This window comes from Macaca mulatta, chromosome 2, assembly GCF_049350105.2.
Source record: "Macaca mulatta isolate MMU2019108-1 chromosome 2, T2T-MMU8v2.0, whole genome shotgun sequence".
Classification (NCBI taxonomy): Eukaryota; Metazoa; Chordata; class Mammalia; order Primates; family Cercopithecidae; genus Macaca; species Macaca mulatta.
The window spans coordinates 100,282,302-100,306,196 of NC_133407.1; the positions used below are offsets into that span (position 1 = coordinate 100,282,302).

Sequence of the window (23,895 nt, forward strand, 5' to 3'; positions counted from 1 at the left end):
TCTGGCATCCAGGTAAAGAGACCACAAGGCTTAATCTTATCGTGATTTTTATAAAAACCCTTGACCACCGGCCAGCCAGAGGGTGGAGAGGGCTGCAGTGTTGTTCCTAACGGAATGAAGGACAGCTCCAGGGACTGGGCTAGCTCCTGGTCCCCAGGGAGGCAGCAGCAGACACTATGTTAGAGCTAAAGGCAGTTTGGGGGCCTAGCTCTGAGCAAGAGGCTGGGAGTGGCCACACCAGCCCTGTCCCCACGTGTGGACAGAGGGCCCAGCCCACTCAGGGGGGACCCTCCTGGCTTCCTCCAGGCTAGTCCTGGAGGGAGATCTTCACAAAGAGGGTGGCTGATGGATGCTGGTCCCCATTCTTAGACAAGAGGTGGACATGGCGGTATCCTGGTGGGTGGACAGGCAGGAGGGAACACAGAGAGAGTTTTGGTCACTCAGGGGATGCTTCAAGGGACAGCCAGCCCCAGCCCAAGAGATACCAGGCCCTGTTTCCCGCCAACCTGGCCGTCCCCTTCTCTTGACACTCACCTTGCTTGAGGCTGTTCAAGGGGATGGTACTCTGGCCAATGAAGTCGTTCTTGGAGGAGGCATCATAATCTTCCACCAAGAAGCGGACGAGGGCAAGGTCAGGCACAACTACCTCAAACGCAAACTCCATGTCCCACCATGGGTTGAAACCTAGGGGGACAGGCACCATATCAACAGCATGGACACCAGCCTAGTAGCCCGGCCCGGCCCAGCACCTACCGTTGTTGGTGATGACAGCAGTCTGGCGGCTGGCCACGTCCCGGCTCACGCCATGGATCTCCACTGTTACCTTGGGGTCCACAATTGAATTCTTATTCTTGTTGACTTTTGGCAGCTGCTGCCCTGAAATGACCTGAGGAAAGGCAGGGGACAATGGACAGTTCAGGAGTGATAGTGGGGAAGGGAGGCCCATCGGCACCTATCCCTCCTGGGTCCGGCGTACCCTGATGTTGAGCCGCTTCCGTGCCCACCAGGGCCCCTGAGCCAGGGCGCGGGGGTTAAAGGTGGCGTTGGGGTCTCGCAGGAAGGCGGGCTTCAGCACGTACCCACAGGCCCCGTTGTCCTGGAAGCGGCCCTGGTACACGTCCATCTCTGGCCCAGGTGTCTGGAAGTTCAGGGCCACTACAGGCAGGACAGAGCAGTCACAGGCTGTGGGTTGGCCCTGGGGCCCTAGAGCACAGCCTGCTCAGGGTACACTGAGGCCTAGGGTCACATGGTGAGTTATCAGGGCACAGCATCACTCCAATGCCTGCTGCCCACCTGCCACCCTCAGTGACCCACAACGCTAACAATGCCTTCCATTCCTCGTGTCAGAAATCAAAGGGCTAGTGTGCTAATGAGGTTTCAGACACTGGGATGTGCTGGTGCGCAAATATTTCCAGACGGATATTACCAGCTCCACAAGCCCCTGCATTTGACCCTGCTTGGGTCCTCAGAGCTCCACTGCATGGCCTTCGAGCTCTAGGCCGCCCACCTTGGGACTGAAACCCTCCTCCAGGCCTCCTCCAGCCCCAGCCAGCCCATACCGATCTGGCAGCCCCCGTTCCACATCTCCACGGGGCTGTAGTTGGAGGAGTCTGTTCTCCATCCAGCCGGGTAGATTCTGCTCAGGTGCCCCACGTTGTGGCGGACAAAGCCGTTTCCTGAGGGGAGGTGTGATTCAGTCGCAGTGGAGGCCTCCTGGTGAGGCCCGAGCACTGCCCTGCCAGTTCCCTCTGTAACACAGCAGAGGAGTCGTGGGGAGCCAGGCTTCACCTGATTCCTGGAGCAGTCGAAGGGCACGGTTCTCAGAGAAGGACGCCATCTCGTAGAAGGCCTGTCCAGGGGTACCAGGACTGGAGAAGCCCCCAAAGTGGACGCTCTTGCAGTAAATGACCATGTCAGAGAGCTCCTGTGCTAGCCTGAGCTTGTCCTCCTGGGGGCCACGGGAAGGCCCGGGTTAGATTCAGTGGTTGGGGCAGGGTAGGCACTGAGAAAGCCAGAAACCCAGGCACGGAGAGATAGAAGGAGACAGACAGAGAGAGCGGGGCAGAGGGTCTGAGTGGCAGCCACAGAGAACTGAGACAAGGCAGACCTCCCAGGGTTGAGGGGATGGGGAAGGCCCGGGCTGCCCCACCCCACAGCTCCCCCTCAAACCTTGGGCTTGTGCTGCACGCGGCTCCTCACTGCCTCATCCTCCATCTCAGCAGCCTCATCTTCGTCTGACACCACAGTGGCCTCAGGGCCACCCTCCCCTCCAGGAGGCAGGAGCCCCCCGAGCTTCTTCCCCTTCAGCAGGATCTTCCCCTTCAGTTGCTGGGGTGGAGGGGCAACTGGTCAAGACACACCTAGCCTCCCGGCCAGGCTCCCCACCCTCCCGCTGGGATCCCACATCCCCACCACACACCTCAGGGGAGGGCAGGCTGTTGGTGACCCCATCCAGCTGCCGGTTCAACAGCATGGGGCCCAGGATGGCTTGCAGGTGCCGCGCCATCACGCGCTGCTGCTCCAGGGTGCAGTGGTTCTCCAGGGACAGGATGACGGGGTAGGGGGATGCCTGGAGGCCCAAGGGCACATTAGGAGTGGTGGGCCACCCCTAGCATCCCACTCCTCGCCTGCCAGGGGCACGCCCACCTTGAAGGCGTAGTCCCGGATGGCCCTGAGCACATCGCAGAAGAGGATCTTGGAAGTGAAAGTATAGCCGTGGTAGATGATTGGTTCCTGGTTGGGTCCGTCCCAGCAGTCGAGCTCTAGGCAGCGGCAGCCTTTGCACAGTGCCCTGAGGGGAGGGTGGCAGCTAGGACCCTCCAAGTCCCGTCCTGGGTCCGACCCAGACTCCCACCCCAAGGCTTCCCTGGACAGCACCGGATGTAGGCCTCAGTGCTGCTGGGCCCGGCGAGCTGGTCCTCCAGCAGGTAGGTGTTGTGCGAAGAGGACACCAGGTAGTGGCTAAGCGGCTGGCCCATATCCTGGTAGACGCGGCGGTGTGCCAGGCTGAAGGCACTGCCGTCAGCTGACAGTAAGTACATGAGGAAGCCATCCTTGGTCATCTGCCGCTGCGCCTTGGCTGGGAGGGAGGAGGCCACTGCCAGTCAGAGCCAGCCTCCAGCTGCCCACCCATCTGGACAGAGGAGCCCTCTGAACCCGCTTGCCTGCCTGTCCTGAGCCAGTCTTCCAGAGCTCTTGGAATTAGGATAAGTCTGAGGCTCTCGACCAGACTGTGGCTACTCCAGAGTGGGGCCCCGTCTCCTCCTCCTCCCCTGTCTGCACACTCTAAGACCCCTGAGGACAGGGTGTCATCTCCCCGTTCTCTGTACCCCCAGACTGGAGCCCCCTCCAGAGCAGGGCCACAGCTTCTCTGCTCTATCACATCTCAAAGCTGGCCCAGAATGAGCACAAAAAAGGAAGCAGGAGTAGCATCTGCTTTTCAGCCATCTCTCTGGTTTCTTGAAGAAGAGGTTCTCAAAGCCCCCTGAAGGAAGTGCTAAGAGGGAAACAGGACCAGGGAAGGGCAGGGATGCCGGAGCCCTGTCTCTCATCTGCCGGCTTTCATGGGACTGGAAAGTGCTGAGGAGAGGCGCGGGGCTGGCTGAGGCAGCCCCTTCCCTCTGGCTCGCATCTTTCTGGCTGCAGTCTCCCCAGGGGTCTCCCGGCCCAGTGCAGCACTGCAACTGCAGGTGGCAGGCCCTGGTCAGACACTCACCAGTCTCGCTGGGCTCGTAGCGCTCAATGAGGGAGAGGGCCAGCGCAGGCCCTGCCGCCTCCTCCCGCTGCTGGTGCTGCAGGAACGTCACTAACTGATCCACCGACAGAGTCTCCCCTGAGCCCGCGGCCTCGGCGAAGGTGCGGTCGATCTCCACCCGCTGGGTCAGCATCTTGTAGAAGGCCTCAATCTCCTCGTCCTCCAGGGAGTCTGTCTGGGAGCGGTCACACTCCTACAGAGCCAGGACAGCCAGGTGGGCTCAGAGCAGGCCTTGGGCCGGGGTCAAGGGCCCCATGGACAGGCAGCCCCAGCCCCCACTTCCTGCCTCACCCGGAAGATCTTCCGGGCATAGCTGTCGTCCACCTGGATGTTGAGCTCCTTCAGGAAGTTCTGCAGCTCCTTGAAGCTCATCTTGTTGTCCTTGTTCTTGTCAGCTTTTCGCAAGCAGGAGTGAATCCAGCTGGGCAAGAAGTAAGGAAAGAACCCAGGAGTCCTGGAACCCACCAAGGTCCCAGCCAGAGCCATGGATGACTCCAGCTGAAGCCACCTATAGCCACAGCTCCCTGCAGGCCTGACTTACTACACATCCACATTTCAGTGGCCTCTTCAGAGGAAAATGTTACATCCCATTAAGGGATCTTTTTCTATTTGCTGGTTTTCAAACCTTTCAAATTTTTAAAAACATTTATTTTCTAATTATAAAAGGGCCCACTGTAGACAATTTAGAAAATGCAGAAAAATAAACAAGCAAACAAATCCCCCATAGTCTATCACCTAGGGATAAGTACTATTAACATTCCAAACTATATCCTTCTGGTTTTCCTTTTCTTTCTCTTTTTTTTCTTTCTTTCTTTCCTTTTCTTTTTTCTTTCTTTCTTTCTTTTTTTTTTTTTTTTTTTTTTTTTTTTTTTTTTTTTTACAAGATCTCACTCTGTCGCACAGGTTGGAGTGCAGTGGCACAATCACAGCTCATTGCAGCCTTGACCTCTCAGGCTCAAGTGATTCTCCCGCTACAGGTGTGCACCATACCACCACGCCTGGCTTTTTTTTTTTTTGGTAGAGACATGGTCTCCCTATGTTGCCCAGGCTAGTCTCAAACTCCTAGGCCCAAGCAGTCCTCCTGCTTTGGTCTCCCAAAGTGCTGGGATTACAGATATGAGTCATCTGGACTGGTTTATCCAACACTAAAGAAATGGATATTCCACCTGCTGAATAGCCTTCAGCACACGAATCTTGTGCTTGGCTGGACCATTCTGAACTTGAATTTTTTTCACCTGACTTTCTGCCATAATTATTCTTTTCCACATATATACCCATATATATAATTTGGAAAACATATGTTAGATTTTTTTTTTTTTTTTTTGGAGATGGAGTCTTGCTCTGTCACCCAGGCTAGAGTGCACTGGCACCATCTCGGCTCACTGCAACCTCTGCCCCCTGGGTTCAAGCAATTCTCCTGCTCCAGCCTCCTGAGGAGCTAGGAATAGAGGCGTATGCTACCACGCCGGCTATTTTTGTATTTTTAGTGGAGATGGGGTTTCAGCATGTTGGCCAGGCTGGTCTTGAACTCCTGACCTCAAGTGATCCACCCGCCTTGACCTCCCAAAGTGCTGGGATTATAGGTGTGAGCCACTGTGCCTGGCCTAGAATGAAGTTTTAAAGATCCACCTACCTCCTCCAGAAGCTTCTGATATTTGCATTTTCCTCCTAATTTTTTGTCTGCAATTTAATTTATTAATTTGGTTTTTTGAGACAGGGTCTCACTCTGTTGCCCAGGCTGGAATGCAGTGGCATGATTATGGCTCACTGCAGCCTCAAACAATCCTCCCACCTCAGTCTCCTAAGTAGCTGGAACTACAGGTGCACGCCACTATGGCTGGCTAATTTTTGTATTTTTTGTAGAGACGGGGTTTTGCCATGTTGCCCAGACTAGTTTCAAACTCCTGAGCTCAAGCTATCCACCTGCCTCAGCCTCCCAAAGTGCTAGGACTAGAGGTGTGAGACACTGAGCCCAGCCTTTCTGGATTTTAATTTGCCTAATGATGCATCTGCCAAAAATAGTGGAAATCATACATTTGTAGTCCATTTTCTGTGTAACATTATATCATAATTATTTCCCTGTGCTAGCGTAGTCTCCATAAACAGCTTTAATGGCTGTATAATGTTTCACTGAGTATAGGCACTATAAATTAGAATGGCTTTTATGATCTTAAGGTCTAGGCAGCAGGACTCTGCAGAGGGCATGAGATTGTCTAAGGTCAAGGCTCTGCCAAAGGTGTGATTATGACAAAAATGCCATAGAATTGGGCTTTTTAAAAAGCTCAGAATCAGGCAGATGTGCCATTGAGAAATAACACTTAAAAGTCTTTCAAATGCTCAAAAGCACACAGAAAAGGAAATTAACAGGGCTCAAAATGTGTTCCCTAAGGAGTGGATATACACCAGCAATGAAAAATTTAAAGTGAAATTAAGAAAACATTTCCATTTACAGTAGCAGCAAAGTGAATAAAATACTTTTACAGAAATTGTTTAAGGGCAAAACCTGGAAAATCATAAGGCGCTGTTGAAAAAAATGAAAGAAGACATAAATAATGGAAAGACATTACATGTTCATGGATCGGAAGACTTGACATTACTATACTGGGAATATGCTCCAAATTGATCTATACATTCAATATGATCCCTATCAAAATCTTGCTGGCTTCTTTGCAGAAATTGACAGGCTAATCCTAAAATTCATACAGAAACTCAAGGGACCCAGAATAGCTAAAGTAATATTGGAAAAAAAAAACAGAAACAAATTTAGAGAACTCACACTTCCTTATTTCAAAACTTACTACAAAGTTACAGAAACCAAAATATTGTGGTAGTGATGCAAGGACAGACATCTAGACAAACAGAGTAAAATTGAGAATTCAGGCCAGGCGCAGTGGCTCACTGCTGTAATCCCAGCACTTTGGATTAGGCAAAGCCTTCCTGAAGATGATGCCAAAAAAACATAAATAACAAAAGAAATAAAGTATATGAATTACACTTCATCAAAACCAAAAACTTTTATGCTTCAAAGAATATGAAGAGTCTGGTCTGAGTGCAGGGGTGTTTACAACTAACTGATCACAAGCAGTTCCAGATTTCTTTGTTCCTTCTCCACTCTCACTGTTTCACTTTTCTATCTTAAAAAAACCCATCAAGAAAGAGAAAAGACAACCCACAGAATGGAGAAATTATTTGCAAGCATAAATCTCATAAAAGACTTGTATCTAGAATATATAAAGAGCTCTTACAACTCAATAATAAAAAGATAAATGATCCAAAAAATGGGCAAAGGACCTGAATAGCTATTTCTCCAAAGAAGATACATAAACATACATGGAAAAATGCTCAATATCACTAATCATTAGGGAAATGCAAATCAAAATCACAATGAGATACCACTTCATACCCACAGGGTATCTATAATCAAAAAGAAAGATGTAGTGTTGTCAAGGACATAGAAAACTGAAACCCTCGTATACTGCTGGTGGGAATGTAAATTGATGCAGCCTGTTTGGAAAACAGTTTGGCAGTTTCTCAAAAGGTTAAACATAGTTACCATATGACCCAGCGATTCTACTCCAAGAGAAATGAAAACATATATACACACCAAAACTTATACACAAATGTGAATATCAGCATTCTTCATAAAAGCCCCAAAGTGGAAACAGTCTAAATGTCCATCACCTGGTGAAGAGATAAATAAAATGTGGTCTATCCATACACAGCATATTACTAGACGCAATGAAATATTGACACAGGCTACAACATGGATGAACATTGCAAATATCATGCTAAATGAAAGAAGCCAGTCACAAAAGACTCCATGATTCCGTTTCTGTAACATGCCCAGAACAGGAAAGTATAGAGGCAGAAAGTAGGTAAGTGGCTGTCGAGGGCTGGTGGTTGAGGTGAAACGGGGAGTGACTGCTAACGGGTACAGGATTTCTTTCTGGGGTGATGGAAATGTGCTAAAATTGATTGTGGTGATGGCTGCACAACTCTGTGAATATACTAAAAAGCATTGAATCAGGTTCAGCACTTTAAATGGGTTAATTATATGGTATGTGAATTATACTCAATAAAGGTGCCATAAAAAATGGAGAGAGCTGGCTCCACCCTAATCCGTACATGCCAGAAGCCTGGCCACTTCGAATCATAAACCAGTGTGTCACTGTGTAACTAAATGTTGAAGTTAATTTGTTTTGAGCCCACAGGCTGGCCTACACACCAGACCCAGGGGAACTTGATCACTCCCCAAAGAATGGCACAGGGTACCATGGCCTCCCAACTCCCAGAGGGAAATCATATAGTAACTCTAGAAAACATGATTCAAACACCCAAGACTGGTCTCCCATTGCAACAGGCTGCTCCCCTCAGGCTCCCCAGACCCCCAACTCCATGCTGGTGACAGACGGGGACACAGGGAGTATCAGGAGCAGCAGAGCTATTTGGGCTCTGGTCAGACTAGACCAAAGAGGGTTTCATGTACCTTCCCTCCTTCCCTTCTGAATTGTATACCCAACCCCCCAACTCACCAAATTTGTATGTTGAAGCCCTAATGCCCAACGTGATCATATTTGGAGACAAGGCCTTTGGAAGATAACTTGGTTGAGATGAGGTCATGAGGGTGGGGCACCCACGCTGGGATTAGTGCCCTTACAAGAAGAGACGACAGAGAACCTAGTCTCTCTCCCCACCACGTGAGGACACAGCAAGAAGACAGTCATCTGCCAGCAAAGGAGACAGCCCTCGCCAGGCTCTGACCGCACTGGCACCCTGACCTTGGACTTCCAGCCTCCACACTGTGAAAAAATAAATTAAGCCACCTAGTCTATGATATTTTGTTATGGCAGCCCAAAGTACCTAAACCACCTTCCATACCCAGGTTGCCCTGGGGATAACCACAGCCAGTGCCCACAAGCCAGGCCTGGACCCACTGCCACCAAAAGGATACTGCCGTAGCTTCTGCCGCTGGTCCATGGAGCCTGAGTGGTGGATGATCTTGCGCAGCCCCAGCACCCAGTGCTGGGCATCAGCTGGCGAGGGGGCGATGAGGTCTAGTGTATTGCGCTGGTCCTTGAAGACAATGGAGAAGCAGCGGTCCTCGGGCACATCACGGGCGAACTTCTCCAGACCCTCCGTGCGGTGCCCCATTCGCACCTCCTGAATGTCCTCGATGGAGACTGTGAGAGGGGGACGGTGGAGGAGAGAGGGAGAGAATGCTGCGAGGTCAGTCCCTGACCCTGACCCTGACATGGCCAAGGCCACAGTGGACAGGGGCATGGCTTGGAGACACAGAGCCAGGACCAGAGTTCAGGCCTTGAGTCCAGAGGGAAAGGAGAGGGGCAGAAGGTCAGATAAGGGGGGACAAAAAGGAGAAAGGAAGACAGAAACTGAGGGAGAGCCAGAGCATGAGACACAGTCACTGCAGGCACAGTGGAGACGCACAGGGAGGGACAGAGAGTGAAAGAAAGACAGACTCTAGCGGCGGAAAGGGCACCTGGGACCCCAGGCCTGCTCTCTCAGTGATGGGGGGTGCGGGGCCCCAGGGAGAGGACTAGGGCAGGGCTGGGCTCTTAGAGATGCAGACAGACTACTCCGGAGTATGGGGCCCATGACAGAGAAGGGCCACACACCCTTCTGACTGTATTGGACTTTGGGTCTGTCCTGACCCGACAAAGCCACAAGAGCCACCGGGCCCCTCTCCCGAACATTCAAGAGACTGGAACCACCCTCAGTTAGCCCCAGCCCTGAGGTCTATAGACAGAGGGCTGAAGACAGAGGGAGAAGCCCTGAATGGGAGAGGAGACAGAGTCATGTCCTCTGTGCAGCTGTGTGTATCCTGACTTCAGGGAGTCCCTTGGCAGGGGATACAGGAAGACTCTGCCTTCCCCAATCCCAAGAGGCAAACTGGAGGGTGCCCTGAAGGGGTCTGAGAGATTACATCAATCTGCCCTTAGAAGAGCCAAGGGGAGGGCCCTCCCCTCACAGCCCAGCCTTCCAAGCTTCAGGGAGATGCCAGGCCCTGTCTACCCCCACTTCCAATGTGCCCTCCGTGGCCTGGCCAGGAGCCAGTTCTTCCAGCCAGGCTCATGCTGCTCCTCCCAGCAGTAGGATTCAGGCTCTGCCCCTGCCACGCCCCCATCCTGAGCCATCCTCATCCATCTGTCCAGGCTCCTAGATGGTTCTAGCTGAAGTCCACCTGTCTCTCCCTGTGCCCATCCACTCTGAGTATCCAGGGGCCTCCTAGCCACCTGCAGGGCCCACAAATGTAGCATGTGCCAGCCTGGGCTGCAGGCTTTGAGGAATGGGACACATGAGCCCAGGGCCATCTCGGGGACAGAGGATAGCACTGCTTAATCCTTCTGCTTGCAGCCCCTGGTGACCCACACTGCCGCACACAGGGTCAGCTGCAGCTGCCTGGGTCAGGAATGAAAACAGGAAGCCTGAGCCATGGAACGCCCCAAGGCCAGCGCCCTTACCCGCACAGAGAGAAACTCCAGATGCCTTCACTTCTGATAACACCTTTGGCCTCTGGGAACCAGAGTTATGGGGGTGGGTAGTAGTGGCAGGATTGGGGAGACTTAAAAAGCTGGAAGCAGAGCCAAAGAAAACTGGGCAGAAGGGGAGGCTATTCCAGGCCTCCCTCACCTGGCCTCTGTTTCCCAGAGGGTAAAGAGCAATTGAAGACAACAGTCTCACCGCTCACCCAGAGAAGGGAGGCAGCCAACAAAGCAGGCGCAGCACGAGACCCGTCTCAGGCGTCTGACTGGCAGAAAGCCCCCTCAGGCCTTGCTCCATACCTGCGCACACCTGGCTCCCTGACCCTGGACCTGGCTCCCTGCAGCTCCTCCTCCTGGCAGGACGCAGCCCCTCAGCCTCCCATTCATGCCTGTTCCTCCTCCTAACCCGGCACCTTGGCTCACATGGGGCCTCCTGCCTGCAATGCCCTTCCTGCCCATCTGCTCACAGCTGTCGCAATACAAGGTCCTCCTCTCGCCAGCCCAAATGTGGTTCCTGCAAGGAAAGGCCTGGGTCTTCCACTCCTCTGTCTCTCGCTTCACGCTTCCCAAGAGCTAGGTACACACTGGGAGTCATGCATATGTATCGGTAGGTAGGTGGGCTCCAAGGAACCCCCAGGGCTCAGAGTATAGGATCTCGTTCTCACTGTGCTCCCACCCACCAGCATCTAACAGGAAATCCCATATCAGGGCAAGAGCCCCACGAAGGAGCCTGTCTGGCGCCACAGACAGAAAAGGTCAGGCGGTCACTCCTGTACTGTGTGGCAGCAGGCTGAGCTGGGGCTCCGTGTGTGTGTGTGGTTTCCTCAGAATGTTCTGGAGCCCCTACCCCTCAGACCCTCCCGGACTGCCCTGCCCTGCTCGGAAATCTTCCATGGCACACAGCCCCAAGCACTGTGTGGAGAGCCCCAAGGCTCTCCGCAACTGGTCCTGCTCCCGTCCTGCCTTACCTTCAGCCCCTCCACAGGCCACAGGCTGCCAGGCCATACCTTCTCAGGGTCCTGTCCAGTGTCCTGAGGCCAGGCAGACCCTTTCTGGGTGAAAGGCACCCTCCTGGGGCACCCTCAGCGGGTAGATCCTCCCCTTCCTTATGCTCTCCTCCTACCTGGGCTTATCACCCATGTCCAGTCTCACTCCCCATAGACCTGCCCCCATCTCCCCACCCACACCTCAGCCAATGGCAGGAGAACAGGCGAGGGATCTCCAGGGTTCTTGACTACGTGAAACCCAGGCTGCAATGATTTATATGCACTGTCCAATTCAGTAGCCACCAGCCATCTGGGGCTATTTAGATATAAATTAGTTAAAATTAAATAAGAGTGAGAATTCAGTTCGGCAGTCACACTAGCCACATTTCAAGGTCTCAATCAATAGCCACAAGAGGCTAGTGGCTCCCATGCTGGACAGTGCAGATATAGAACATTTCTATCCTTGTTCAATTGTAAGCATCAGCCTCAAATTTCCTCACCAAGTAAAGGTATAGAAGGAGACATCTCACTTTATAGGATCTTTAGGGAATTCTTTCCCTTAAAGGGCAGAAGTGAGCAGAGCTTTCTTCTCCCTGAGGCATTGCAGGAGGCTCTATTTGTGGCCTGAGACTTGGGTTCCTTGGACTTTTTAGAAGCTTCCAGAAAGCTCTCAGACCCACAAGCGCTCCCCAGCAGTGGCCTCTGTCTGTGTGTCCCAGTCCTGTTCTGCCCTAACACCCCTCCTGCAGCTCCAGTCCCAGGGAGGAGCTGCCTCCTGTGGCCCCAGCTCCCACCCTGGCCACTCAACCCCAGAAGTACCTTATCTGCCTGGACCTTGGGCCTGGCTTTTGCCTTCACCACACCTGGAGTCCTAATCCGCCCAATTTCCCTCCTCACAAATGCCTGGGCAGAGGCCTGTGAGTTCAGGCAACACCGTCCAGCTCTCTCCCTGCTTCTGAGCCTGGCTGTCCCCATCTGTGGTCATGGTTAAGTATCCCCATCCCTCAAAAGCTTTGCCATTTCCATCTGTGGTCCTCGTTCCATGACTGCCCTTTCCAACTCCGACTAGGCTTCAATTTCCTGACAGGCAATTTAACTGGCCCCGCTCCCCAACACCAGCCAACCTCAGTTTCCCCATTGGCAGTTCAGGTTGTACAAATGACCTATGCCCCACCAGGCCAGGCCTCAGTTTCCCCATCTGTGGTTTTGATCCATGAGTGACGTTTATGTTTACCCAGCCCTGAGCAGATTCCACACTCTATCCCCTCCCCTGTGACCCCAGGGCACTTACACAGCTGGGACTCCGGGGTCCGCATGACCTTGCGGGACTCCTGCCAGATGGTCTTGCAGTCCTCCTGCAACTTGTAGAAGCGCTCTCTCCTCCATGAGCTGGACTTCACCTTCAGGAGCTGGCTGCCCTTCAGCAGGGCCTGTAGATCCTCATCATCCTGCAGGCCTGGGGATCAAAGCCAGTAAGATGCCACCTTCTCCACTGGTTTCCCTGATGCCCTAGGCTCCACACTGGCCGTGCCCACCTCTGGACCCTCTCAGAGCCCACTTTTCACTCAGCCTCATCCTCAGCTCTGTTTACTCCTCCCTCCTCCACCCACACTCCAACCTGCTCCCAGTGCCTACCTTCCTCCAGGAAGTCGTCCCTGATTGCCAGCTAAGGTGACCATGCAAACGGGACACCTGCCCACCCAAGACCATACTTATACACTGTGACCTACCACCCACAGCTGAATGAACAAAAGAAAGGCAGCTAATTTAAGAACCCCTGGTTCCTAGAGGACCAGGCCCCTAAGAAACGTTCTGAAAGATGGTTTTGAAAGATTAGGTGAGCCCCTCCTGGTCACACTTAGGGGTCAGAGTGAACTGAAGGAAGCTGGGATCAAAAGGTTAGGCAAAGCAGGGAGACAAAAGGGGGACAGACACAGAGGGAAATGGACCCCAGAGCGTCATGGAGCCAAACAATGTCCCAACTCCAGTAGCTCCAGAATCATTTGTGCCTAGGTTCAGGTGCCCTTCCCAACAAGCTGTGTGACCTGGGCAAGGGACTTCATGCTGCTGGGCCTCTGCTTTCCTGTCTATTAAATGGAGATAATAATAGCAACCACCTCAAAAGGAAGTTCTAGGTTCAATGAGATGATGCCTGAATCTGTGCAGGCCCTGAGATAATGGCAGTTGGGGTTCTTGGTGTCAACATTGTGGTTACTGTGGGACCCTTGTGCCCATCTCTGCCACCCTTACCCTTGCTGTCCCCCCCACCTCTGACTTGAGCCCACATGGTGGATCTCTGATCCTTGCCCCAAGAAGAGACAGATAAGTCCACTGTAGCCTGTGTTTGGCCTGCTGGGATGGCCCTGTCCCTCGCTGCCCCAGCCCCATCTCAGAGTGCCCAGGGCCTGGGACCCCTCAGGATACAACAGCTTTTTTTTTTTTTTTGAGACGGAATCTCGCTGTGTCACCCAGGCTAGAGTGCAGTGGCGAGATCTCGGCTCACTGCAAGCTCCGCCTCCCGGGTTTACGCCATTCTCCTGCCTCAGCCTCCGAGTAGCTGGGACTACAGGCGCCCGCCACAATGCCAGGCTAATTTTTTGTATTTTTAGTAGAGATGGGGTTTCACCATGTTAGCCAGGATGGTCTCCATCTCCTGACCTCGTGATCCGCCCACCTTGGCCTCCCAAAGTGCTGGGATTACAGGCGAGAGCCACCGTACTCGGCCAGGATACAGCAGCTTTAAGGTACAGTGCATCCCTTTCCGAAGCTGAGCAGGTCCTGTCCCAGAGCCCACAGAGAGGAACCTGGCTGCTTGCCCCAGTCCTGCCCCACTCTTTTGCTGCTCTCAGAGGCATGGGCTCCCAAAGATGCAATGCCCTCAGTCCGACCAGGCCCAGACAGGAGGCACCGAAAGGATGCCAGAGCCTTCCCCACCCAGCAGGTCCTGCACCAACTGATAAAGTTGATAAAAGTGACCCCAACCCTTAGTAACCCACTGGTGTAATATAGAAACATCTATAAGGGCGTATGTGTGCGTGTATCACCCTAGCCACGTATAGTCCAGCAGCCAGCTCTGTTGAGAGCCAATCAGCGACTTCACTTCTCTCCCCAGAGCTATGTGACCCATCAGCAATCTCTGTCCTGTGCTCCAGCACAGTGGCAGCCTCCGGACTTCAAGTGTCTAGTCTGAGGGTCTTGAGCCTAAGCCTACGTGGGGAAGCCCTCACAAAGCCACAGGCCTTTTCTTTTCTGAGCCCAGATCCCCAACAATAGATGGCCTCTCCCATTTTATCCATGCCCCCTCCCCCAGCCAGCCTGTCCCACATATATTCAGGGCTCACAGAACCCTCTGGACCACTTCCCCAGCCTTCAATCGCTCACACATCTCTAACCCTCCCCAGTCTCCTGCTTCCAGTCAGAACAGAGGCCAGTGCTAACATCCACCTCCTATAGCTTTAGGCAACTCCCTTCCCTCTTTCTGCTTTTGTTCCCCCATCAGCACTGGGCTAAGAACAGCGTCGGGGAGGCATCCCTGGGCCTCCTCCGGGGTGACGGTCTGATGTGACCTTCCTCCACCTTTCTCCCAGGTCTGTCCACCCACTTGATGAGCTGTTCTGCCTTACTGTGAGCAGCTCCCTCTTAGCCCAAGGGGAGTCCCAGTGGAAAAGAAGGGGGCTCTGATAGAATATTCCCAACTACTGGCTGTGTCTGAGGAGCCTGAGACAAGAGGAGGGAGAAGGGAGTTCCCAGGCTGCCAGAGGACAGGGCCACCTCCGGCCTCCAGTGGGGAATTCCACTATCCCTTCTAAGGCTGATGTCCCTCTAAAGCTGAGAGGGACATCTCCTTACCCTCTGCCAGCACCCTGCTGGGCATACATCAGGGCAAGCCACTGCTGACAGCACATATGGGGATGGAGCTGGGAGCCAGGAAGTAGAAGTTGAGCACCACCCTCCTGTTCTGGAAAACACCATGAAGAGATGACATGCTCATCCTGTCCTGGAGCCAGGCTGTGGCCCTATCTACAGTCAGGCAGAGATAAACCTCCAGCTGCCAACAATAGTTTCTAAAAGGTGGATATCAGTTCCAGAGTGATAATTCCAGAAAGGTGATAGCCACAGCCCTCTGGACCATTAGGAAACCTGGGCAGGTGCCCTCATCTCTTAGCCTCATTTGGGGCCCTTCTGTTTCTGAAGCTTCTGGACTGCCTGCCCCACCACCCTTGCTCCCTTAGTACCCAGAAAGTCTGTGGTATCCCTCACCCAGCCCTACTCAACCCAGTCATAGTATTAGTTTGGCCCAAAAGTAATTGTGGTTTTTGCTATTACTTTCAATAGCAAAAACTGTGATTACTTTTGCATCAACCTAATAGCTTCTCCTCCTGTGGGAGGGTGGTGGTGAGGGGCCTTTGAGCTGACCCTGGGTTGACCTTGCAGCCTGCCCAGGCTAGCTGTGCACAGTGAGACTGCCATGTGGTGGGGCATACAGGGTGTTGCAAGTGCCAGTGGGAAGCTGAGGGAGGTGCCAGGAGTCCTGTCCCTATACCTAGGGTGATGCATAACGAAGACACACTGGGACTGGGACCCACCGCGATACAGAGCTACACAGATATGGCCACACAAATACACAGACACACACTAGACCACCACTCACACAACCTCAAAGAGACAATGAGCCACACACAATGACACACTGTCCCCCAAAATTACACACTGTGACAGGGAGTTGCACAGTGTCACACTTAGTCATGCATAGCCACACAACATACAGTGCCAGAACATGATGATGATGATAGAGGCTCCCATAATAATAGTTAATATTTAAATAAGATACTGTTCTTAGCACATGCACTTAATTCTCTCAATAACCCTCTGAGGAAGGCACTGTCATTATTCCCATTTTACACAAGAGGAAATTGAGGCTCAAGGAAGTTGCATGGTGGAGTCAGGACTCAGAAGCAGGTAGCTTACCCACAGGGTCAGCACTACAAAACTTTATGCAGCCACTGTGAAGGGACACACTGCCACAGAGTAAGAACATCAGAAAATCCATATAACACACACACCATAACGGAATGACAAAACCACCCAGTCACCCTGGGTCACCCACTGTCACACTGGTTATACAGTCACACTCAGTTGAACGGTATCACAACAGATCACACGCTGTCACACTGAGTTACAAGCAGCCACCCTCAGTGCCACAATGTCACACACTTTGTTTCACAACATTACACACCATCACCATCATTACACACTGCCCCATCACAGACCACTACTCAGTCGGTCTAACTACTGAGTAGTGACTAACTACTCAGTCGGCACTGGGTCCCATACTAGATCGCCACTGTCACACATCACATACAGGCACACTTTCGCACAGGATCAAATTGAAGCACAAACTCTTGCAGATCACCTCATTGGTTACACAGTCATACCTGTAACACACCAGGCCACACACCTAGTGCCTCAGAAATTTGTAAACAGGAGGGCATCAGGTGACAAGGGATGGGGAGCTTTGGAAGGGCTGAGTTAAATCATGAGAAGGGGTGTCTTATTACCCTAGTACTCACCCCGACGTGCTACCACTGCAAACACTGCCCCACAGTGGGCCACACACTCATATAAGTACTAAACATGTCCAATTAAAGGCTCCAAGGCAAATGGCCCCAAGTTAAGGGACAAGAGGTCGGCGTCCTGCTCCAGCTGCCTGCCCATTCCCCGCAGATCTCAGAGTGCTCTGCGCCCCTTACCCAGCCTCCGTCCATTGAGCGCCGCCACCTTAAGGCTCTGCTCCTGCAGGTAGAGCTCCCTGGAGCGGCTCCGGCTCCGGATCCCCAGGCACTGCATGGCGCTCCACAGTGCCCCTGCCTGCGTGGAGCAGGATCCAGGACAGTGAGTGCTGCCTCCAGTGTTTTATGCTCACAACACCCACTGCTCTGGTCTAGGGGGCGGAACTGTGGCCCTGTAGGGGAGCAGGGGCGGAGTCCAGGAGTGGCAGGGCGGAGAGGCTCACTCCGGAGGGGCGGGACGAGAGGGAAATCCGGGCTGAGGGGGTAGTCAGACCCTAGGAGGTGGAGCTAGTCCACGAGGGGCGGGACCTATGCCCCCTGAAGGTGAGGCGAGAGCGAAACCCAGGCAAAGTGAGGGGGTGGGGAGAGTCAGAACACAGGAGGCGGGACGAGAAGAAAATCTGGACTAAGGGAGGGCGGGCTCAGACCCCAAAAGGCTGGGCCATCCAAGAGGGGTGGGACCAATGCCCCCTGGAGGTGGGGCGAGAGCGGCGTTGAGGCGTGGATGGGGATAGGGGGTGGATCCAGAACCCAGGAGGCGCGACCGAGGAGGTGCCGGGACCCGCGGAGGCGTAGTGGGACAAATCCATAACCCAGGAAGCAAATCTGTGTCGAGGGCCAGAGGCCAGAAAACGGACTGGGGGCGGGACCAGAGCCAAGGCAGTGGGGCGAGGGAGGGGTCAGGCCCAGAGGCGGAGCTCAGGCCGGGAGCCTCTGCTCCAGAGGCGACGTGGAGGCAGAGCCACACCCAGGAAGCAGCCCGGGGGCGGGGCCGGGGCCCAGGAGGCGAGCTTGGGAGGATCCCGCACTGGAAGGGCGGTGTCCAGGCAGGGAGGGGCGGGCCCTCGGCTTTGGAGGCGGTGCGGGGGCGGAGCCAGGGCCCTGGAGGCAGTGTGGGCGGAGTCTGACCAGGGAGCCTGAGCGGCGAATTCTAAGGCCACCGTGGAGGCTGGCGCAGAACCGAAGGGCTGACTCTGGGGAGAAAGAGCTGAGGGGAGTCCCAGTGGGAGGAGGGCGGCAGTCTAGCGGGGACCTGAATGGGGCGAGGCCAGGCGGGACCGGGGATAAAGCCTGGGCCAGACACCGAGCCCCCCGAAGTATGTTACTTCAATTGCTCAACTAATTCATTGCGACTCAGCTTGCTGTTGCCTCATTTGTGAACCTCAGGTGGGCTTGTTTGCTTCTCTCGGTTTGACCACCAAAGTGATCATCCCCAAGGTGCCGGATGCAAACGAAAGTCTTGAAAAAATGCTGATCTTAAAATGAGCCCATTAACCCAAGCTGGCTTTCATGAATACATGAGAACGACTGTAACTTTGCACAAAACTTTGTTGCCAATATGCTCGGGAACAGTGGGTCCTTTCGTGTACATCACAAATTCCCTTTCATTCACCCAGTAATTATTTATTGAGCCCCTACTGTGTGCCAAGGTCAGGATGCCACCCAGAGGCCTGACTCACTCTTTTACTCTCAGCCTCTGAATAGTTCCCCCAGTTCGCTTCACTGCAGCTCCAGTCACCAGCATCGACAGTGAGTCACTGGCAAAGCCGGTTATTGGCACAGACAAGCACAGCAGTAATAACAAGAAACTGAAGCACAGAGTAACTCACCAGAAAGGATAAATTATTAGCAAGGTGAATAGATGGACAAGATAAATGAACTGAAATATGAACACGGAAAAGTTACTCTTCTTTGGAGAGAGGAAGCAGTGTGCAAAGGGAGCCTGTGTTACCGAGAAACTGTGCAGGGGTTCTTAACCAGACCAAAGACCCCTCAAGTACCTGTAGATAGAATAACATCTCAAAATAATTGGCTTCCTTTGAATTCTTATGTATTTTATTTTCTGTGTTTAAAAACATGATCCTGGCCAGGCGCAGTGCCTCACACCTGTAATCCCAGCACTTTAGGAGGCCAAGGTGGGAGGATCACTTAAGGTCGGGAGTTCGAGATCAGCCTGGCCAACATGGAGAAACCCCGTCTCTGCTAAAAATACAAAAATTAGCTGGGCATGGCGGCGGGCGCCTGTAATCCCAGCTACTCCGGAGGCTGAGGCAAGACAATCCCTTGAACACGGGAGGCGGAGGTTGCAGTAAGCCAAGATGGTGCAAACTACACTTCAGCCTGGGTGACAGCGAGATTCTGTCTCATAAATAAATAAATAAATAAAAACATGATCCTGAGAAAGGGTCTACAGACTTCACCTGACTGCCAAAGTGGTCTGTGGCAGAAAAAGTTAAGATTGGTGTGGATCAGTGTGTGCCTGTGTAGCATGGGCCTGGAAGCCTAGGGACAGACAGCTTTGGAACATAGGTAGGTGAGGAACTGGCCACCCCAACTTACTAAAAGTTCTGGAATCATCATCTCTTGGAGGACTGGTTTTTGGGGCAACCTAGAATTCCTATGTCCATTGGTATTTATGTTCACAACACCTACTGTGAAATATGTGTTGCTATCCCATGGATGATTCTCAGACCCACAGTAAGTAGAAGCAAATATAGGACTGGAGCCCAGGTCTCCTGGGGCCAAGATGAGGTCCCTCTATTTTCTATTTTTACAAATGGCACCTCTCGCGGGGCGGGGGGTGGGGGGTGCAGTGGGCAAAAGGGATTGGGTGTAGGAAAAGTTAGAGTGTATGTAGGGGGTGTTCAGTGAGGGGAGGGCCCTGGGAGGTGATGTCCTTTTGGGCACATCGGGGAACCTGCTAGAGAAGCCAGTCCAGGTATAGCGAGTGGAGGAAGTAGGTGAAGGAAGGAGAATGGAGGCTGTCGTGTCAGTCTGAGGGCTTCAGAGGCACTAGAAAGAGCTGGCTGGCTCACTCTTGAATCTAGTTCTGGCCCTATTTCCCCTGACTAGGAACTACCTTATGATACCCCCATCATCTCCCAAAGAACTATAGATGGCAACTCATAAGGCATAGAAACTTGGGGAGGGGGCCTCCTGCAGGAACATAGTTCTCACTGAGTACCAGGCACTGTTCTAACTGCTGTATAGATATCTCATTCAATCTTCATAGCAACCCTATGAGGTAGATGGTATTATCCCCCATTTTACAGATGAGGAAACTGACACACAGAGAAGTCAAGGGATTCGTCTGAGATGAGAAAGCCAAGACTTGAACCCAGGTACTTTGCTTTCGGAATCTACGCCAGTAAACTACATTACCTCTGCATGCATCTGGGGTGAGGACAGAAGGGACATGTCACATCTAGGTGAGCCCCATAGCTCCCCAGGCCAATAGAAGGAGTCCCTCTGGGCTCCTTCTAGAGAGTGTGGAGCCCTAAGCCAGAAAGTGTGGTCCGGCAGCACATCCAGTGCTGGGGCACCCACACTGTGAAACAGATACAGACTCTCCAATGCAAGTGTAGACAACCTGGAACAGCACAGGGCACAGTGACCACCCCCTCCCACCAACCATCCTCCTTGACAGGTTCTTATTTCCCTGTCTGGTTTGCAGTGTAGACAGACGGCAGTTAAGGAGGTAATTCTGGGTGATAAGCTAAAAGTGGCAGGGCCTTCAGGGAAAACAGTTTGGGGTCACAGTGTTCATGTCAGCCCTTCAGGAAAGGCTGGACTGAGTTAGGCATTTGGGAGACTGGTCTCAAATGGGGTGGGCCAGGGCAGCCAAGCCTATGCCACAGGACTGGGAGGTCCTGACTGAGCCTCCGTGCGTCTTCCTCCGTGGAAAAGATATCAGGGCTGCCTCAGGAGAGAAACTGAACAAAGGCACTGACACTGAGGATGAAGCCTGTTCCAGCAGGAGCCAAGGAATGACGCTGTGTCAGAGAGAAAGCAGAGGTCTCTGCTGTGTCCTGTCAGCTCCCCAGCCTCCCTTCTTGCTAGTCTGGCAGGCGCACTAAAGACACCACTGGCCTGAAGAAAGAAGAGGGGACACTGGAAGGGGCAGGGACTCCATGACTCATCTAGACAAGGTGGCTTTAAGGAGCCTAGGCTATTGGTGTAAAAGCAACAGCTGTGGGCACAGAGCAAGGTCTCTCTGGGCCAGGAGGACCGGGTCTGTGCCAACTGGGGAACACAAGATAGACTGGAGGCTGGCTGATGGGAACATCTCTAAGTACCTCTAAATTCCAGGGGGACTCTAGTGGAAGGCTAGAAGACTCTGCCCTTCTCTTTCCCATCTATTATGTCCATGAACAGTTTAGATGGATAGGTGGTGGCCACTAAAGTCTCCAACCCCAAGGGTACTAAAAAAGTGAGGGATATACAATAAAGCAGTAATCGGTATGAAAGGAGCAGGGTTTGCTGAGCTGGCAAGTGATCTGGAGGGGCAGGAGCAAAAGCTCACCAAGAGTGGGTGAGTGCCTGTCCTGGAGCAAAGAGGTGCCCAGTCAAAGTTACCCTCCCCATCCTCCCGCCTCCCAGAAGGCCTCCAGATCTGCATTCAGGAGCCCAGGCTTCCCTGGCTGCTGGAGGGACAGCGAAAGGGCAAAGAGCTGACTCCTATCAGAGGAAACAAAGCTCTGCTGGACAAAGGATGGAGGCAGCTCCAGCTGAGACCTGGTCCTGTCCCCCGAGGAGGATTGCAGATGAGGGGATCGGGCTGATTCTCCCAGCCTGGGCATCGCTGACTATTCTGCGCTGGGCAGTTAAGGCTGCACGGCCCGACCACGGTTAACCTTGCACACCTCCTCGCCCCACCCCCTTAGCCCCTACTCCGCCACACCCGCGCGGCCTGACGCGGTCCAGGCACGCCCAGGCTTTGGGGAGCCTCTGGGGCGGCCCGGATGGGGCAAGGAGAATTTGGTCGTTCTCGGATGCTGTTTCCTTCCTTCTCCGCCCCTCCGTGCGAGCGGGATCGTGGAGCTCAGACTTTCATGACCAGGACAAGGGGGTCCGCGAGGCGGAGAGAAGTCTTCAGACCCGTACCGCCCGCCCACCCCCAGGGCTAGATCTCGGACAAGCTTGGAAATGCCCAGGGTCGTGCCCGGCAGTCCCACCCAGGGAGCCGCGGGCTGAGATTTTCCCAGTCCGGCGAAGGGGCAGAGAGGAGGGCTCGGGGTGGTGTGGAGGCGGCCGGAGGAGCTGGGGGCTCCCTGTCCAGGGCCCGGAACCGTTTTCCAGGCGTCAGCCCCTGCAGGGTCTCCCGCTCGCGCGGGCCAGGCACTCACCGTGCAGAGTCAGGAAGTCCCGGCCCGAGTCCATGCCCGACGGGCGGCGCGGCGGGAGGGGCACCGCGAGACTCACGTGAGTGGCGACAGCACCGGCGGCCTGGGGTCCAAACCGAGTGCGGTGGAGGGACCTGAATGGATCGCGGTGGGAGGAGGCCGGGGGTGGTCCCGGGACACCGCCCCGCCCCCGCCGGCCTGCGCCCCCGCCCCCTGAGCCCGCCAACCCGCGTCTCTCCCCGCCCCCTCGTGGGGATGCGAGAGGGAGGGCAGAGCTGGGGGCCCGGACGACTGGCCAACCCTGGCCCGGGCCAGCGGGTGCGCCCCGACCAGAAATAGCCAGATCCCTCCAGCTTCCTCTGCCGCCGCCACCCACGGGCCGCCGGCCCTGTCATTACCGCGGGCGGCCGGGCCCCACGCCCTGTTTGTGGGCGCCTCGCTGGGGTCGGGGTGATGCTGGAAAGAATCCGGCGTCATCCCGGGGAAGGGATCGTGTAAGGTCCCACGCCCAGCCGGGCTGCTGCGCTAGGGAGACGCGGCGTCCAGGCTTCAAGCCGCAGCTCCCCAGTGTTCGCTTTCCCTTCTGCGAAATGTGTGCACGGACACGATTAGAAGGTCTTCAGAGAGCAATACCTGGACCTTGTCGCGGGGAGGGTCCCCTTCCCTCTCTCTGGGAGGTTTCTAACCTCAAGAGTGCCTTTGGTGGAGTGTTGAGTGTGGAGGGGGAAGCAAGCAGGTGCACGGAGTTCACTTTCGAGCCCCTCATATCTCAAAACCCCAGCGATCCATGCAGCCAAGGGTGAGAATCCCCAGGGTCCCTTCTTCAGGTGGCCTCCCAAGGGGCTGTCTGGGCAAGGTCCCTATGCAGACCCACCCCCTAACTCTTGGGATCCAGAAAACCCCCTTTATAGGTTGCCCAGAGACCCCTCCCACTATAGACCCTGGGAGGATGCCTGGATCCTGTTGCCCACCGCCCCTTTGGAGAGTCCCTTGAGAAAACTGGGCTCTTGGTGTCAGAGAGCCCCCAGAGGGCCTCACAGGATGGGGTGCTAGGCCCCCTAGTGAAGCCACCCAGGCCTCCTGGGCTGATAAGGCCAATGTGAGAGTTAGGCAAAGCTAGTCGGACTAGCTCTGGGGGGAGGGGGAGGGGCTTACCCCAATCCCTCCTCTTCTGGAGGGGGAGGGGCTTACCCCAATCCCTCCTCTTCTGGAGGGGGAGGGGCTTACCCCAATCCCTCCTCTTCTGGGCCCTACTAGGCCTGGGTGACCTTGAATAAGGGATATGGAACAGCTGAAGGTCAGTCTTCTGGTTCTGGGAGTTAAAAGTGGACCAGGACTTCCAGGCTTTGGAGAGCCCCCTGCTCTGCATGCCCCTTCTCCACAGATGGGGCTTCACCCCTTACCTGGCACTCAGCTCAAATCCTGTCCTGCAGTGCGAACACCCCTGCCCTGGGCAGGCCTGTCAGGTCCCTCCTTGGTTTCCTTTCCGCCCAGGGCCGTACCCCATGTTTGCTGAGGGATGAGCAAATCCATACTGGCAGGCCTTGCTTTGGACCTCCATACAGGGGGCCAGCGGGGAAGAAGGGTCCCCTTCTCTGCCCTCTGGGGGCCTCCTCAGGCCTTGGAGCCTACCACCTGCACCTCTGATACTCCTGGAGCCTGCAAGCCCCTGTACTCAGCAAGTCAGGCCTCCTCAAGCCCCCCTCCTCTTCCTAGGCAGCGTCACAATGAAACTCTGACACC

At 54.2% G+C, this 23,895-nt stretch overlaps 1 protein-coding gene across 4 annotated transcripts; it reads right to left on the minus strand.

The window, feature by feature from the left end:
• Window positions 1-30: 30 nt before the first annotated feature.
• On the minus strand, window positions 31-22,292 carry PLCD1 (phospholipase C delta 1). Of its 4 annotated transcripts, XM_077992161.1 has the most exons (16): window positions 17,458-17,619; window positions 16,991-17,108; window positions 12,532-12,696; window positions 8,706-8,934; window positions 4,046-4,175; window positions 3,716-3,947; window positions 2,878-3,079; window positions 2,647-2,791; window positions 2,420-2,569; window positions 2,170-2,328; window positions 1,789-1,948; window positions 1,560-1,676; window positions 977-1,155; window positions 754-886; window positions 535-684; window positions 31-393 (listed from the first exon to the last, which is right to left on the minus strand). In XM_077992161.1, the coding sequence occupies exons 1-16, from the start codon at window positions 17,617-17,619 to the stop codon at window positions 308-310; spliced, it is 2,517 nt and encodes an 838-aa protein (XP_077848287.1). In that variant the 3' UTR covers window positions 31-307. The 4 variants fall into 4 exon arrangements, 3 of the variants coding, with proteins under 3 accessions (XP_077848287.1, XP_014986841.1, XP_001089399.1); XR_013413789.1 differs by lacking the exons at window positions 16,991-17,108; window positions 17,458-17,619 and adding an exon at window positions 22,156-22,292 and having other exon boundaries at window positions 1,080-1,155; XM_015131355.2 differs by lacking the exons at window positions 16,991-17,108; window positions 17,458-17,619 and adding an exon at window positions 22,156-22,292.
• Window positions 22,293-23,895: the final 1,603 nt, after the last annotated feature.